Source organism: Pipistrellus hanaki (assembly GCF_964339955.1).
Source record: "Pipistrellus hanaki genome assembly, chromosome: 4".
In the NCBI taxonomy this organism is placed as follows: Eukaryota; Metazoa; Chordata; class Mammalia; order Chiroptera; family Vespertilionidae; genus Pipistrellus; species Pipistrellus hanaki.
The window spans coordinates 1557499-1573524 of record NC_140506.1 but is presented as its reverse complement, the minus strand read 5'-3'; the positions used below and the strand labels follow the sequence as shown (position 1 = coordinate 1573524).

General features: G+C 62.4%; 1 protein-coding gene across 1 annotated transcript in view; it reads left to right on the top strand.

Moving 5' to 3' along the window:
- Positions 1–15511: 15511 nt before the first annotated feature.
- ITGA2 (integrin subunit alpha 2) overlaps positions 15512–16026 on the top strand; it is a 57794-nt gene continuing 57279 nt past the window's right edge. Inside the window, exon 1 of the mRNA XM_084881667.1 lies at positions 15512–15664. Within this exon, the coding sequence (XP_084737793.1) occupies positions 15637–15664 (28 nt within the window). The 5' untranslated portion in view covers positions 15512–15636. The remainder of the gene's footprint in view (positions 15665–16026) is intronic.

Below are 16026 nucleotides of genomic sequence, written 5' to 3'. Positions count from 1 at the left end.
GGTCTGCAGGGGGAGGTGAGGGTGAGAGAGGAGGTGGGTCTGCAGGGGGAGGTGAGGGTGAGAGAGGAGGTGGGTCTGTAGTGGGAGGTGAGGGTGAGAGAGGAGGTGGGTCTGCAGGGGGAGGTGAGGGTGAGAGAGGAGGTGGGTCTGCAGGGGGAGGTGAGGGTGAGAGAGGAGGTGGGTCTGCAGGGGGAGGTGAGGGTGAGAGAGGAGGTGGGTCTGCAGGGGGAGGTGAGGGTGAGAGAGGAGGTGGGTCTGCAGGGGGAGGTGAGGGTGAGAGGAGGTGGGTCTGCAGGGGGAGGTGAGGGTGAGAGAGGAGGTGGGTCTGCAGGGGGAGGTGAGGGTGAGAGGAGGTGGGTCTGCAGGGGGAGGTGAGGGTGAGAGGAGGTGGGTCTGCAGGGGGAGGTGAGGGTGAGAGGAGGTGGGTCTGCAGGGGGAGGTGAGGGTGAGAGGAGGTGGGTCTGCAGGGGGAGGTGAGGGTGAGAGAGGAGGTGGGTCTGCAGGGGGAGGTGAGGGTGAGAGAGGAGGTGGGTCTGCAGGGGGAGGTGAGGGTGAGAGAGGAGGTGGGTCTGCAGGGGGAGGTGAGGGTGAGAGGAGGTGGGTCTGCAGGGGGAGGTGAGGGTGAGAGGAGGTGGGTCTGCAGGGGAGGTGAGGGTGAGAGGAGGTGGGTCTGCAGGGGGAGGTGAGGGTGAGAGGAGGTGGGTCTGCAGGGGGAGGTGAGGGTGAGAGAGGAGGTGGGTCTGCAGGGGGAGGTGAGGGTGAGAGAGGAGGTGGGTCTGCAGGGGGAGGTGAGGGTGAGAGAGGAGGTGGGTCTGCAGGGGGAGGTGAGGGTGAGAGGAGGTGGGTCTGCAGGGGGAGGTGAGGGTGAGAGGAGGTGGGTCTGCAGGGGGAGGTGAGGGTGAGAGAGGAGGTGGGTCTGCAGGGGGAGGTGAGGGTGAGAGGAGGTGGGTCTGCAGGGGGAGGTGAGGGTGAGAGGAGGTGGGTCTGCAGGGGGAGGTGAGGGTGAGAGGAGGTGGGTCTGCAGGGGGAGGTGAGGGTGAGAGGAGGTGGGTCTGCAGGGGGAGGTGAGGGTGAGAGAGGAGGTGGGTCCGCAGGGGGAGGTGAGGGTGAGAGAGGAGGTGGGTCTGTAGTGGGAGGTGAGGGTGAGAGAGGAGGTGGGTCTGCAGGGGGAGGTGAGGGTGAGAGGAGGTGGGTCTGCAGGGGGAGGTGAGGGTGAGAGAGGAGGTGGGTCTGCAGGGGGAGGTGAGGGTGAGAGGAGGTGGGTCTGCAGGGGGAGGTGAGGGTGAGAGGAGGTGGGTCTGCAGGGGGAGGTGAGGGTGAGAGGAGGTGGGTCTGCAGGGGGAGGTGAGGGTGAGAGGAGGTGGGTCTGCAGGGGGAGGTGAGGGTGAGAGGAGGTGGGTCTGCAGGGGGAGGTGAGGGTGAGAGAGGAGGTGGGTCTGCAGGGGGAGGTGAGGGTGAGAGAGGAGGTGGGTCTGCAGGGGGAGGTGAGGGTGAGAGAGGAGGTGGGTCTGCAGGGGGAGGTGAGGGTGAGAGGAGGTGGGTCTGCAGGGGGAGGTGAGGGTGAGAGGAGGTGGGTCTGCAGGGGGAGGTGAGGGTGAGAGGAGGTGGGTCTGCAGGGGGAGGTGAGGGTGAGAGAGGAGGTGGGTCTGCAGGGGGAGGTGAGGGTGAGAGGAGGTGGGTCTGCAGGGGGAGGTGAGGGTGAGAGAGGAGGTGGGTCTGCAGGGGGAGGTGAGGGTGAGAGGAGGTGGGTCTGCAGGGGGAGGTGAGGGTGAGAGAGGAGGTGGGTCTGCAGGGGGAGGTGAGGGTGAGAGGAGGTGGGTCTGCAGGGGGAGGTGAGGGTGAGAGGAGGTGGGTCTGCAGGGGGAGGTGAGGGTGAGAGAGGAGGTGGGTCTGCAGGGGGAGGTGAGGGTGAGAGGAGATGGGTCTGCAGGGGGAGGTGAGGGTGAGAGGAGGTGGGTCTGCAGGGGGAGGTGAGGGTGAGAGGAGGTGGGTCTGCAGGGGGAGGTGAGGGTGAGAGAGGAGGTGGGTCTGCAGGGGGAGGTGAGGGTGAGAGAGGAGGTGGGTCTGCAGGGGGAGGTGAGGGTGAGAGGAGGTGGGTCTGCAGGGGGAGGTGAGGGTGAGAGGAGGTGGGTCTGCAGGGGGAGGTGAGGGTGAGAGGAGGTGGGTCTGCAGGGGGAGGTGAGGGTGAGAGGAGGTGGGTCTGCAGGGGGAGGTGAGGGTGAGAGGAGGTGGGTCTGCAGGGGGAGGTGAGGGTGAGAGAGGAGATGGGTCTGCAGGGGGAGGTGAGGGTGAGAGAGGAGGTGGGTCTGCAGGGGGAGGTGAGGGTGAGAGAGGAGGTGGGTCTGCAGGGGAAGGTGAGGGTGAGAGGAGGTGGGTCTGCAGGGGAAGGTGAGGGTGAGAGGAGGTGGGTCTGCAGGGGGAGGTGAGGGTGAGAGGAGGTGGGTCTGCAGGAGGAGGTGAGGGTGAGAGGAGGTGGGTCTGCAGGAGGAGGTGAGGGTGAGAGAGGAGGTGGGTCTGCAGGGGGAGGTGAGGGTGAGAGGAGGTGGGTCTACAGGGGGAGGTGAGGGTGAGAGGAGGTGGGTCTGCAGGGGGAGGTGAGGGTGAGAGGAGGTGGGTCTGCAGGGGGAGGTGAGGGTGAGAGAGGAGGTGGGTCTGCAGGAGGAGGTGAGGGTGAGAGAGGAGGTGGGTCTGCAGGGGGAGGTGAGGGTGAGAGAGGAGGTGGGTCTGCAGGGGGAGGTGAGGGTGAGAGAGGAGGTGGGTCTGCAGGGGGAGGTGAGGGTGAGAGAGGAGGTGGGTCTGCAGGGGGAGGTGAGGGTGAGAGGAGGTGGGTCTGCAGGGGGAGGTGAGGGTGAGAGGAGGTGGGTCTGCAGGGGGAGGTGAGGGTGAGAGGAGGTGGGTCTGCAGGGGGAGGTGAGGGTGAGAGGAGGTGGGTCTGCAGGGGGAGGTGAGGGTGAGAGGAGGTGGGTCTGCAGGGGGAGGTGAGGGTGAGAGAGGAGATGGGTCTGCAGGGGGAGGTGAGGGTGAGAGAGGAGGTGGGTCTGCAGGGGGAGGTGAGGGTGAGAGAGGAGGTGGGTCTGCAGGGGAAGGTGAGGGTGAGAGGAGGTGGGTCTGCAGGGGAAGGTGAGGGTGAGAGGAGGTGGGTCTGCAGGGGGAGGTGAGGGTGAGAGGAGGTGGGTCTGCAGGAGGAGGTGAGGGTGAGAGGAGGTGGGTCTGCAGGAGGAGGTGAGGGTGAGAGAGGAGGTGGGTCTGCAGGGGGAGGTGAGGGTGAGAGGAGGTGGGTCTGCAGGGGGAGGTGAGGGTGAGAGGAGGTGGGTCTGCAGGGGGAGGTGAGGGTGAGAGGAGGTGGGTCTGCAGGGGGAGGTGAGGGTGAGAGAGGAGGTGGGTCTGCAGGAGGAGGTGAGGGTGAGAGAGGAGGTGGGTCTGCAGGGGGAGGTGAGGGTGAGAGAGGAGGTGGGTCTGCAGGGGGAGGTGAGGGTGAGAGAGGAGGTGGGTCTGCAGGGGGAGGTGAGGGTGAGAGAGGAGATGGGTCTGCAGGGGGAGGTGAGGGTGAGAGAGGAGGTGGGTCTGCAGGGGGAGGTGAGGGTGAGAGAGGAGGTGGGTCTGCAGGGGGAGGTGAGGGTGAGAGAGGAGGTGGGTCTGCAGGGGGAGGTGAGGGTGAGAGAGGAGGTGGGTCTGCAGGGGAAGGTGAGGGTGAGAGAGGAGGTGGGTCTGCAGGAGGAGGTGAGGGTGAGAGAGGAGGTGAGTCTGCAGGGGGACGTGAGGGTGAGAGAGGAGGTGGGTCTGCAGGGGGAGGTGAGGGTGAGAGAGGAGGTGGGTCTGCAGGGGGAGGTGAGACTGAGAGGAGGTGGGTCTGCAGGGGGAGGTGAGGGTGAGAGAGGAGGTGGGTCTGCAGGGGGAGGTGAGGGTGAGAGAGGAGGTGGGTCTGCAGGGGGAGGTGAGGGTGAGAGGAGGTGGGTCTGCAGGGGGAGGTGAGGGTGAGAGAGGAGGTGGGTCTGCAGGGGGAGGTGAGGGTGAGAGAGGAGGTGGGTCTGCAGGGGGAGGTGAGGGTGAGAGGGGAGGTGGGTCTGCAGGGGGAGGTGAGGGTGAGAGAGGAGGTGGGTCTGCAGGGGGAGGTGAGGGTGAGAGAGGAGGTGGGTCTGTAGTGGGTGTGAGGGTGAGAGAGGAGGTGGGTCTGCAGGGGGAGGTGAGGGTGAGAGGGGAGGTGGGTCTGCAGGGGGAGGTAAGGGTGAGAGAGGAGGTGGGTCTGTAGTGGGAGGTGAGGGTGAGAGAGGAGGTGGGTCTGTAGTGGGTGTGAGGGTGAGAGAGGAGGTGGGTCTGCAGGGGGAGGTGAGGGTGAGAGAGGAGGTGGGTCTGCAGGGGGAGGTGAGGGTGAGAGAGGAGGTGGGTCTGCAGGGGGAGGTGAGGGTGAGAGAGGAGGTGGGTCTGCAGGGGGAGGTGAGGGTGAGAGGAGGTGGGTCTGCAGGGGGAGGTGAGGGTGAGAGAGGAGGTGGGTCTGCAGGGGGAGGTGAGGGTGAGAGGAGGTGGGTCTGCAGGGGGAGGTGAGGGTGAGAGGAGGTGGGTCTGCAGGGGGAGGTGAGGGTGAGAGGAGGTGGGTCTGCAGGGGGAGGTGAGGGTGAGAGGAGATGGGTCTGCAGGGGGAGGTGAGGGTGAGAGGAGGTGTGTCTGCAGGGGGAGGTGAGGGTGAGAGAGGAGGTGGGTCTGCAGGGGGAGGTGAGGGTGAGAGGGGAGGTGGGTCTGCAGGGGGAGGTGAGGGTGAGAGAGGATGTGGGTCTGTAGTGGGTGTGAGGGTGAGAGAGGAGGTGGGTCTGTAGGGGGAGGTGAGGGTGAGAGGGGAGGTGGGTCTGTAGTGGGTGTGAGGGTGAGAGAGGAGGTGGGTCTGTAGTGGGTGTGAGGGTGAGAGAGGAGGTGGGTCTGCAGGAGGAGGTGAGGGTGAGAGAGGAGGTGGGTCTGCAGGGGGAGGTGAGGGTGAGAGGAGGTGGGTCTGCAGGGGGAGGTGAGGGTGAGAGAGGAGGTGGGTCTGCAGGGGGAGGTGAGGGTGAGAGAGGAGGTGGGTCTGCAGGGGGAGGTGAGGGTGAGAGGAGGTGGGTCTGCAGGGGGAGGTGAGGGTGAGAGGAGGTGGGTCTGCAGGGGGAGGTGAGGGTGAGAGGAGGTGGGTCTGCAGGGGGAGGTGAGGGTGAGAGAGGAGGTGGGTCTGCAGGGGGAGGTGAGGGTGAGAGAGGAGGTGGGTCTGCAGGGGGAGGTGAGGGTGAGAGGAGGTGGGTCTGCAGGGGGAGGTGAGGGTGAGAGGAGGTGGGTCTGCAGGGGGAGGTGAGGGTGAGAGGAGGTGGGTCTGCAGGGGGAGGTGAGGGTGAGAGGAGGTGGGTCTGCAGGGGGAGGTGAGGGTGAGAGAGGAGGTGGGTCTGCAGGGGGAGGTGAGGGTGAGAGAGGAGGTGGGTCTGCAGGGGGAGGTGAGGGTGAGAGAGGAGGTGGGTCTGCAGGGGGAGGTGAGGGTGAGAGGAGGTGGGTCTGCAGGGGGAGGTGAGGGTGAGAGGAGGTGGGTCTGCAGGGGGAGGTGAGGGTGAGAGGAGGTGGGTCTGCAGGGGGAGGTGAGGGTGAGAGAGGAGGTGGGTCTGCAGGGGGAGGTGAGGGTGAGAGGAGGTGGGTCTGCAGGGGGAGGTGAGGGTGAGAGAGGAGGTGGGTCTGCAGGGGGAGGTGAGGGTGAGAGGAGGTGGGTCTGCAGGGGGAGGTGAGGGTGAGAGAGGAGGTGGGTCTGCAGGGGGAGGTGAGGGTGAGAGGAGGTGGGTCTGCAGGGGGAGGTGAGGGTGAGAGGAGGTGGGTCTGCAGGGGGAGGTGAGGGTGAGAGAGGAGGTGGGTCTGCAGGGGGAGGTGAGGGTGAGAGGAGATGGGTCTGCAGGGGGAGGTGAGGGTGAGAGGAGGTGGGTCTGCAGGGGGAGGTGAGGGTGAGAGGAGGTGGGTCTGCAGGGGGAGGTGAGGGTGAGAGAGGAGGTGGGTCTGCAGGGGGAGGTGAGGGTGAGAGAGGAGGTGGGTCTGCAGGGGGAGGTGAGGGTGAGAGGAGGTGGGTCTGCAGGGGGAGGTGAGGGTGAGAGGAGGTGGGTCTGCAGGGGGAGGTGAGGGTGAGAGGAGGTGGGTCTGCAGGGGGAGGTGAGGGTGAGAGGAGGTGGGTCTGCAGGGGGAGGTGAGGGTGAGAGGAGGTGGGTCTGCAGGGGGAGGTGAGGGTGAGAGAGGAGATGGGTCTGCAGGGGGAGGTGAGGGTGAGAGAGGAGGTGGGTCTGCAGGGGGAGGTGAGGGTGAGAGAGGAGGTGGGTCTGCAGGGGAAGGTGAGGGTGAGAGGAGGTGGGTCTGCAGGGGAAGGTGAGGGTGAGAGGAGGTGGGTCTGCAGGGGGAGGTGAGGGTGAGAGGAGGTGGGTCTGCAGGAGGAGGTGAGGGTGAGAGGAGGTGGGTCTGCAGGAGGAGGTGAGGGTGAGAGAGGAGGTGGGTCTGCAGGGGGAGGTGAGGGTGAGAGGAGGTGGGTCTGCAGGGGGAGGTGAGGGTGAGAGGAGGTGGGTCTGCAGGGGGAGGTGAGGGTGAGAGGAGGTGGGTCTGCAGGGGGAGGTGAGGGTGAGAGAGGAGGTGGGTCTGCAGGAGGAGGTGAGGGTGAGAGAGGAGGTGGGTCTGCAGGGGGAGGTGAGGGTGAGAGAGGAGGTGGGTCTGCAGGGGGAGGTGAGGGTGAGAGAGGAGGTGGGTCTGCAGGGGGAGGTGAGGGTGAGAGAGGAGATGGGTCTGCAGGGGGAGGTGAGGGTGAGAGAGGAGGTGGGTCTGCAGGGGGAGGTGAGGGTGAGAGAGGAGGTGGGTCTGCAGGGGGAGGTGAGGGTGAGAGAGGAGGTGGGTCTGCAGGGGGAGGTGAGGGTGAGAGAGGAGGTGGGTCTGCAGGGGAAGGTGAGGGTGAGAGAGGAGGTGGGTCTGCAGGAGGAGGTGAGGGTGAGAGAGGAGGTGAGTCTGCAGGGGGACGTGAGGGTGAGAGAGGAGGTGGGTCTGCAGGGGGAGGTGAGGGTGAGAGAGGAGGTGGGTCTGCAGGGGGAGGTGAGACTGAGAGGAGGTGGGTCTGCAGGGGGAGGTGAGGGTGAGAGAGGAGGTGGGTCTGCAGGGGGAGGTGAGGGTGAGAGAGGAGGTGGGTCTGCAGGGGGAGGTGAGGGTGAGAGGAGGTGGGTCTGCAGGGGGAGGTGAGGGTGAGAGAGGAGGTGGGTCTGCAGGGGGAGGTGAGGGTGAGAGAGGAGGTGGGTCTGCAGGGGGAGGTGAGGGTGAGAGGGGAGGTGGGTCTGCAGGGGGAGGTGAGGGTGAGAGAGGAGGTGGGTCTGTAGTGGGTGTGAGGGTGAGAGAGGAGGTGGGTCTGCAGGGGGAGGTGAGGGTGAGAGGGGAGGTGGGTCTGCAGGGGGAGGTAAGGGTGAGAGAGGAGGTGGGTCTGTAGTGGGAGGTGAGGGTGAGAGAGGAGGTGGGTCTGTAGTGGGTGTGAGGATGAGAGAGGAGGTGGGTCTGCAGGGGGAGGTGAGGGTGAGAGGGGAGGTGGGTCTGTAGTGGGTGTGAGGGTGAGAGAGGAGGTGGGTCTGCAGGGGGAGGTGAGGGTGAGAGAGGAGGTGGGTCTGCAGGGGGAGGTGAGGGTGAGAGAGGAGGTGGGTCTGCAGGGGTAGGTGAGGGTGAGAGGAGGTGGGTCTGCAGGGGGAGGTGAGGGTGAGAGAGGAGGTGGGTCTGCAGGGGGAGTTGAGGGTGAGAGGAGGTGGGTCTGCAGGGGGAGGTGAGGGTGAGAGGAGGTGGGTCTGCAGGGGGAGGTGAGGGTGAGAGGAGGTGGGTCTGCAGGGGGAGGTGAGGGTGAGAGGAGATGGGTCTGCAGGGGGAGGTGAGGGTGAGAGGAGGTGTGTCTGCAGGGGGAGGTGAGGGTGAGAGAGGAGGTGGGTCTGCAGGGGGAGGTGAGGGTGAGAGGGGAGGTGGGTCTGCAGGGGGAGGTGAGGGTGAGAGAGGAGGTGGGTCTGTAGTGGGTGTGAGGGTGAGAGAGGAGGTGGGTCTGTAGGGGGAGGTGAGGGTGAGAGGGGAGGTGGGTCTGTAGTGGGTGTGAGGGTGAGAGAGGAGGTGGGTCTGTAGTGGGTGTGAGGGTGAGAGAGGAGGTGGGTCTGCAGGAGGAGGTGAGGGTGAGAGAGGAGGTGGGTCTGTAGTGGGAGGTGAGGGTGAGAGAGGAGGTGGGTCTGTAGTGGGTGTGAGGGTGAGAGAGGAGGTGGGTCTGCAGGGGGAGGTGAGGGTGAGAGGGGAGGTGGGTCTGCAGGGGGAGGTGAGGGTGAGAGAGGAGGTGGGTCTGCAGGGGGAGGTGAGGGTGAGAGGAGGTGGGTCTGTAGAGGGTGTGAGGGTGAGAGAGGAGGTGGGTCTGCAGGGGGAGGTGAGGGTGAGAGGAGGTGGGTCTGCAGGGGGAGGTGAGGGTGAGAGGAGGTGGGTCTGCAGGGGGAGGTGAGGGTGAGTGAGGAGGTGGGTCTGCAGGGGGAGGTGAGGGTGAGAGGAGGTGGGTCTGTAGAGGGTGTGAGGGTGAGAGAGGAGGTGGGTCTGCAGGAGGAGGTGAGGGTGAGAGAGGAGGTGGGTCTGCAGGGGGAGGTGAGGGTGAGAGGAGGTGGGTCTGCAGGGGGAGGTGAGGGTGAGAGAGGAGGTGGGTCTGCAGGGGGTAGTGAGGGTGAGAGGAGGTGGGTCTGTAGAGGGTGTGAGGGTGAGAGAGGAGGTGGGTCTGCAGGAGGAGGTGAGGGTGAGAGAGGAGGTGGGTCTGCAGGGGGAGGTGAGGGTGAGAGGAGGTGGGTCTGCAGGGGGAGGTGAGGGTGAGAGGAGGTGGGTCTGCAGGGGGAGGTGAGGGTGAGAGGAGGTGGGTCTGCAGGGGGAGATGGAGCAGGCGCGCCTGCCCGGGAAGCAGAGCGAGCTCCTGCCAGGTCTCCCCGCCCCGCAGCGGGACCGCCCCTGCCTCCGCTGATGTCCTGGCCAGGCTGTGCTCCCGCCTCGGGTGCTCTGACATCCTCGCAGCCTCCCCGTGAGCCATCTTGGGCCTCGGCAGTTTAAGGACCGGGGTAAGCAGGGCTGGTCTCTACAGAACCGGGAACGCTTTCCCCAGGAGGAAAGCAGAGAGAGCCTCAGGCTGGCTGATCCATCGCATGACGCGTTTCTCACAGAAATAACATCTAAACCCCCGGTGAGTCCTAACCGGTGTGGCTCAGTGGATAGAGTGTCGGCCTGCGGATTCAAGGGTCCCGGGTTCGATTCCGGTCAAGGGCATGCACCTTGGTTTTGGGCACATCCCCAGTAGGAGGTGTGCAGGAAGCAGCTGGTCAATGTTTCACTCTCATGGATGTTTCTAACTCTCCATCCCTCTCCCTTCCTCTCTGTAAAAAAATCTATAAGATATATATTTTTAAAAATCCATGTGAACACTGCTCGCCCTTCCGTGAGCTTTCCCTGCTGTAAGGGACACTTCTCTCTGGCTCCTCCTGCGAAGTGGGGATGTCAGCTGTGAGCGGAATCAGCAGGCTCAGTCATCGCTGCAGCCAGCACCCTGAGCCCGGAGTCTGGGCCAGTCCTGCGTGGCAGACCCCAGTGAGGTGTGCTCCCTGTCCCCAGGGTTCCCGCAGGAGAAACACACCCGTCTGAAAGGCACGCTCGTGCAAGGAACGGAAACCTGCGTCCGATGGAAAGAAAAAGGGGAAATATTAGGAGGAGACAGGCATCTCTGGAAGGCAAGGTGGAGAAGGTAGCAGGTCCACAAACGGCTGGAAGCAGAACATAAAGAAAGAAAAGTGGGGCTCCCTCCCTCCCCCTCTCTCCCTCCTCCCTCCCTTCCACACGTCTGCCTCAGTTTCCCCGTCTCTGTTTTGTCTGAACGGCCGCAGGTTGGCGTTTTCTATGCTCATTAAAGCAAGTGGCCCACGTGAACGCGGATCCCTAGTCCCTGTGGCCGGCAAGGACTCTGCTCTCGCTGGCCTTGAATGCAAACCCCGGGGAGAAGAGCTGAGGGCCCGGCTTGGGGGATACATCCGCGTGGCCGGGAGGCTGGCCACGCCTCAGGGCCCGGGGGAGGGAATCGGAGCCCAGCCTGGCCTGTGGGCAGATGGGGCAGCCGGGGTGCATGTCTGCCACACACACTGAGGACAGCAGCGCCAACAGGACAGTGCCCCTGGCTACTGTGCCAGCAAGGCTGAGTGGCACTGGGGTGCCGGGTAAGTCCAGGGACCCGGGGCCAGGTCTGACATCTGTTTGTTTCGTTGGTGTTTGAGTGGAGGCTTCCTCTCACTGTTGGACGTTATGCAACTCTGCCGGCGCCCGGAGCCGGTGAGTCAGGCGCAGGGTTCTGAGAGGCACTCAGCCTTCCGGTGATTTACGGTGTGATTTACGGTGCGATGGCGGAGGAGTCACCGTGACCTCACCTCCACAGGCCCAGGACTTATATGGAAGTCCGCAGGCACCACCGCTCAGGTCCAGGCAGAGGGCTGGGGCCCGGGACACAGCTCATCGCAGTTAGGAAGTAGGAACTCATTTCCCAGGTGCAGGGTGAGCTCTTGTGACACAAACACCTAAAATTTCAGATCCAGCATTTGACTGAGGAGCCAAGTACCCTTCCTAATAAAAGCCTACGTGGTCATCATGCCATCACAAGATGGCTGTGCGCACAGCGGGCATGTGCAGGTGGGCGGGGCTGGGCTTGATGCGTGCCCAACAAGGAGCCTGCCTGGGGGTTCTGGGTCTCACCCCCGGCTCCATGCAGTGCGGAGACGGGACCCCCAGCTCTGGCCTACCTCTTTGGGGCAATCCATCGAGGAGCCCGGAGGGGTGGGTGGGGCTTACCTCTTTGGGGTAAGTAACTGTGGGCTCCCGCACTGTGACAGGGCACAGGCCAGGCTAGGGACCCCCACACACACCCGAGTGCAGGAACTTCGGGCAACAGGCCTCTACTATACCTATAATTAAACGCATGCCACACCCTGATATAACAAAAGAGAGGTTTTTACTGATGGAGGGGAGCCAGGAGCCAAGAAAGAAGAAAAACTGGTTCTGATAGAGGCGATAGCAAAGTCCAGCAGCTGGTGTAAAATTCCTCGGGAGCCTGGAGGCAGACTTCCGAGGTGGAGGAGAAAGCCTGACTGGGCATGGAAACGGGTAAGGGGTTAGCGGAGAAGAGCGGGAGATGGAGGAGGAGGGGGATGTGGCCCGAGTGTGGGGTCCGGCGGTGTGAACGGGGAGAGAGCCTGTGGAGCCGGGTCAGGGCCCACTCGGAGTGTGAGCCTCGGGGGTGTGGGCTCAGTCCGTGGACGGGAGCAATCGGCAGCGGTGTGTTCTGAGTGTGAGGGAGAGCGCGGTGAGGTGTTGGACGGCGTTTCTCAGCAACAGACAAAGCAGGATTTTCCTTTAAAGCAAAACAACAGACCCTGTGCGCGGCCAGTGCTGCCGTTCAAGGTCTCCCATGGAAATGAGAATTTGGAAAATGTGTGTCCGCCAGCGTGAGTTTGACAGTTTCCCTCGATGGAAAGACTCCCTGGTGAGACGGGCCGTGATGCGGAGATTTAATACTGTGCCGTGGAGCGGGTCGGCCATCGGAAGATCGGTGTCACTCAGTGAAGCGATGTTTCCAGAGGACCCTGTGAAAGAAAAGAGCCACATGCTGACCTGACCAGCTCAGGGAAGGCCTGCGTGGCAGTCTTGCAAACCCAGAGACCTAAGATAACCACAAAAGATGGTTTGAAAATTAAATATCTAACAGGTTATAGTAGGTAGTCATGTCCCAGATGTTTTCCCAGACAAAGATCAACTTTGATCTTTTTACTGAGCCCGTTTGCCTTTTTGCCTCTAAGATAACATATCTGTGAGATGTCTGGGTAACGTGTAACTTCCCTTTTTCCGGAGCCCCTGGGGCACAACCAGATGTGGTGGGCGCCAGGACAGATGCCTCAAATTCCTTCGTTATCATGTTAATTGTTCCTGCACTCACCTGAGTACACCTCCATCATTTTACTTTTTATCCAATCCCAGGGGTTTCCCACCGCTTTGCTTTCTCCCGCCTTCTTACTCCATCGCCAATGAATTTCATGTAACCCACCTCTGTCCCTCCTTTGATTTCGGTGTATAAATAGAAAAATGTAACCCGCCATTCTTCGGAGCATTATCTCAATCCGTTGAGATTCTGCTTCCCGGCATATGTCGACAGTTTTGGCTCAAATAAACTCATAAAAGAATTCTTTACAGGTTTCAATGGTTTTTTTTCTGTTAACAACCCCCACGTGAGGGGACAGATCTCGTGGTCAGGGAGCCGGTCACGGCACTCAATAGGCTGATGGACTGGCACACGCCAGATGCCGGAGGTCCTCCGGGAGCCTGACTGCGGCCAGGGCTCTCCTGTCTGTGACACGTCCCCCTGCCCACGTCCCCACGCTCGGGGCCACTGCGAGGACTCCGCCCCGAGGGAGGGGTGCGTCACTGAGACCACAGGACGGGATTGGTGACTGAGCCCCATGGAGAACGCCATGCACACCCTGAGGACTGCGGGTGGGTGCGGAGATCCAGCTGTGCCCTGTTTCTCCCGCTGCACACCTGTGTCCTACCAGCTTCATCGGTACAATCTCACCGAAACCACACATCACACAGACTGAGTGCAGAAGCAGACGTGAACATCTAAGCACTTACATTAAAAAGATTGGCAGGCCCTGGCTGGATAGCTTAATGGTTACAGTGTCATCCAGATATGTCAAGGTTTTGGGTTCAATCTCCAGTCAGGATACATATAGGAAGCAACCAATGAGTGCATAAATAACGGGTTCAACAAATGAATGTGTTCCTCTCTCTCTCTCTCTTTCCCTCTCTCTCTCTCTCTTTCTCTCTCTCTCTTTCTCTCTCTCTCTCTCTCTCAAATAAATAAATAATTTTTTAAAAGATTGGCAAAACTCTGAAACAGTGCAATTCTTCTCATGAATAGTTTTATTTTGGGAAATAAAATTATGTTACATAAAATATGTGTTTATGTTAACATCTAATGTCCTTATTGTTATTTTATGGAATTAACGCATAAATGTTGGGACGTGTATCTGTTTCCATTTTTCATGTACCAGTGGGGTCCCTCGGCCTGGCCTGCCGATCAGGTTGAAACCAGCTCTCTGACATGCCCCAATGGCGAGAGGGTGCAGGCCAGGCTGAGGGACCGGGGAGGATGCAGGGGGTTGGCCAGCTGGGGAGGGCCCGCAGGAGAGCGCCAGGGCATGTCCTGCCTGTCTCACTCAGTCTGGATAAGTTCGACCCCAAAGGCAAGCTGACCTACTGGTCAGAATGTCTGCCCCCTGGTGGTCAGTGCACGTCATAGGGAACGGTTGAACGGCCTTAGCATATTACGTGTTGATTGGTTGAACGGACGACTGGACAACCGGACACTTTTATTATATCGGATATATAAATACTTTGGGAATCCCTCCTAATCTGGCTATTTCCTGCTCAGAACGCGGGGTCCAGCATAGTTAGGCCAAGGCAGGGCAGTTCCTAAGAATTTTAGAGCGGGTGTTCTCAAACTGGTTTGTCTCAGGAACCCTTCACACTCTTAAAATGAATGCGGAGCAGGAGCCAGCTCTTTCTTTCTTAAAAGTTGAAAATTTCGCCTGTTCTGGAAAAACATAACTTCGGATTTCTTTTGTTCTGCAGGCAGCCTGTTCATTTGTCCAATTCTAAGCAAAAAGGGGGGGACCTTTTCCTGTCCGGCACCCAATAAAAGCAGAAGTCCCTGTGCCCCAAGGAGAGACTCTCCTGCCTCCCAAACACTCCTCACACTGCAGTGAGTCAGGAGGAAGCAGACAGACACTCATCCCCGGCCGCTGGCTTCCTGGGGAGGCTGGGCGGGTGTTGGGGTGAGCGAGAGGCCACTCAGGAGCTCACAGGTCGGTCATGCTGGGGTCTTAGTCAGCAGGTGAGCACGCAGACAGCCAGGGAAAGTCCTGCAGTGTGTGTGTCAGGATTAGCAAGTGGCGCTCGTCAGTGGCAGATAAGAAAGCAGGAAAGAGCTGCGGGCTGTGTGTTTTGGGTGCCAAGGTGTGGCGTTTTGGCCGTGATTACACTCACCACATGTGAGGAACAGCAGTGCAATGCTGTAAAACCCCAGCCTCCGGCCGGCTACGGGAAGGGGCGTGTTGAAGTTCAAGTTCTCTCGACCGTCCTTGAGTGACTTTGCTGTCCAGGGACAGGTCCTCAGCACCTGTCCTGCTCCAAGCACCGCTCCATGAGGGCATGGCGACAGGATCATGATCAGACGCGTGACTCCCCGAGTTTGTTCATTAGAACACGGGCTGCTTCGCAGAAGCAGGGAGAATTCTGGTTTCAGCAGCGGGCGGGGCTTTGAGGGGACCCTCTGGGGGGAACTCAGATCTAAAGGAGAGTGGGTGCTGCCTGTTTGGTAGGTGGTGAGTGAAAGTGTGGCCTATGGCCACTGAGTGTCCTCCTTCCGGTGGGAGACTGGCCTGATGGGAGGGAAGGGTCAGAGTGGCACCCAGGCAGGAGGGGTGCCAGGTCACACTCCGCTCTCCTCTGGGCTTCAACTTAGTAATAAAACCAGCTCCTTGTTACCTTGGAGGAGAGGAGTGAAGGAACCCCCCTCCCCCCACACACATACACACACACTCACACTCACAAACACATACACACACACTCACACACACACATGCACATACACACACAGTGAATGAAGACACACACACACACTCACACACACACACAGTGAATGAAGACACACACACACACTCACACACACACACATACACGCACACTCTCTCACACACACATGCACACACACACACTCACACACACATACACACACTCACACACACTCACACACACATACACACGCTCACACACACACTCAGTGAATGAAGACACACAGAGAGGAGTGAATGAACACACATACACACACACTCTCTCACACACACAAACACGCACATACACACAGTGAATGAAGACACACACACTCACACATACACACGCACACACACACACACACACACACACACCCTGCAGCAGCAGGAGGCTAGCTGTCACTGGTAGTCAACGCCTGGGGCGGGTGTCTCTCCTGTGATGAGTCTCTAACCTGGTCGCTCTGCCTATTTTGGTGGTTTCTCCGCCCACCGGGAAGGCAGGGCCCCGGCCGGAGCCCTAAGAGGGGCGCTGGGCTCGGCCCTCACCGACCCCGGGTCCCCGGAGCCCTCGGGGCTGGAGGGCCAGGTGGCCCGGGGCCCGGGGCGGGCGGTGACCGCTGGGCGGTCCGGTCCGCAGGAGAGCGGACCCCGCGCCCCGCTCCCCAGGTTCAGGCCCCGGGCGGGCGGGCCGTCTGGCGGGCGGGGCGCGGTTTCCGGGGCCCGGGGGGGGGGGGGGGGGCGGGGGCGGGGGCAGGTGCGGCCCGGGGCGGGGCGAGCACATCCGTGTTCCCGGGGCGGAGGGAGGGCGGGCCGGGGCGGGTCCTGCGCCCGGAGCCGCGCACACTCTCCTGGCTCCCGCCGCAGCCGGACCCGCCGTCCATCCGTCCCGTCCGCTCGGTCCCGTCCGCTCGGTCCCGGTCCTCTGGTCCCAGAAGCGGCGGGTCCTGCAGCCTCCGGTCTCCGGCCGCCCGGCCCGACAGCCAGGATGCGGGCGGCGCTGCTGCTCCTTCCAGGTGAGCGGGGCGGACTGCGCCCCGGGGCCGGGCGGGGGACTGCGCCCCGGGGGACCGGCGGGCAGCGCGTCCGCTCCGATCCACGACCCGCGGGACGGCCCCCTTCGCGCTGCCCCGCGGCCCCCGGACGGCGGTCGCCTCTGCCCGGCGCCCCGCGGTGCGGGCGGTGCGGCTCTGGTTCTGGTTCTGGCGCCCGCGGGGCCCCAGGGCGGTCAGCCCGGCGCCGACAGGTGCGTGCGCCCCCGCCGGTGTCCGCGGCCCCGGGATCGCGGCCCCGGGCCGGAGTGTGTGTGTGTGTGTGGGATTGCCAGGGAGGCCCGTGGTCCCGGTAACGGTCCTGGGCGCCTGCCCCTCCTCGGTGC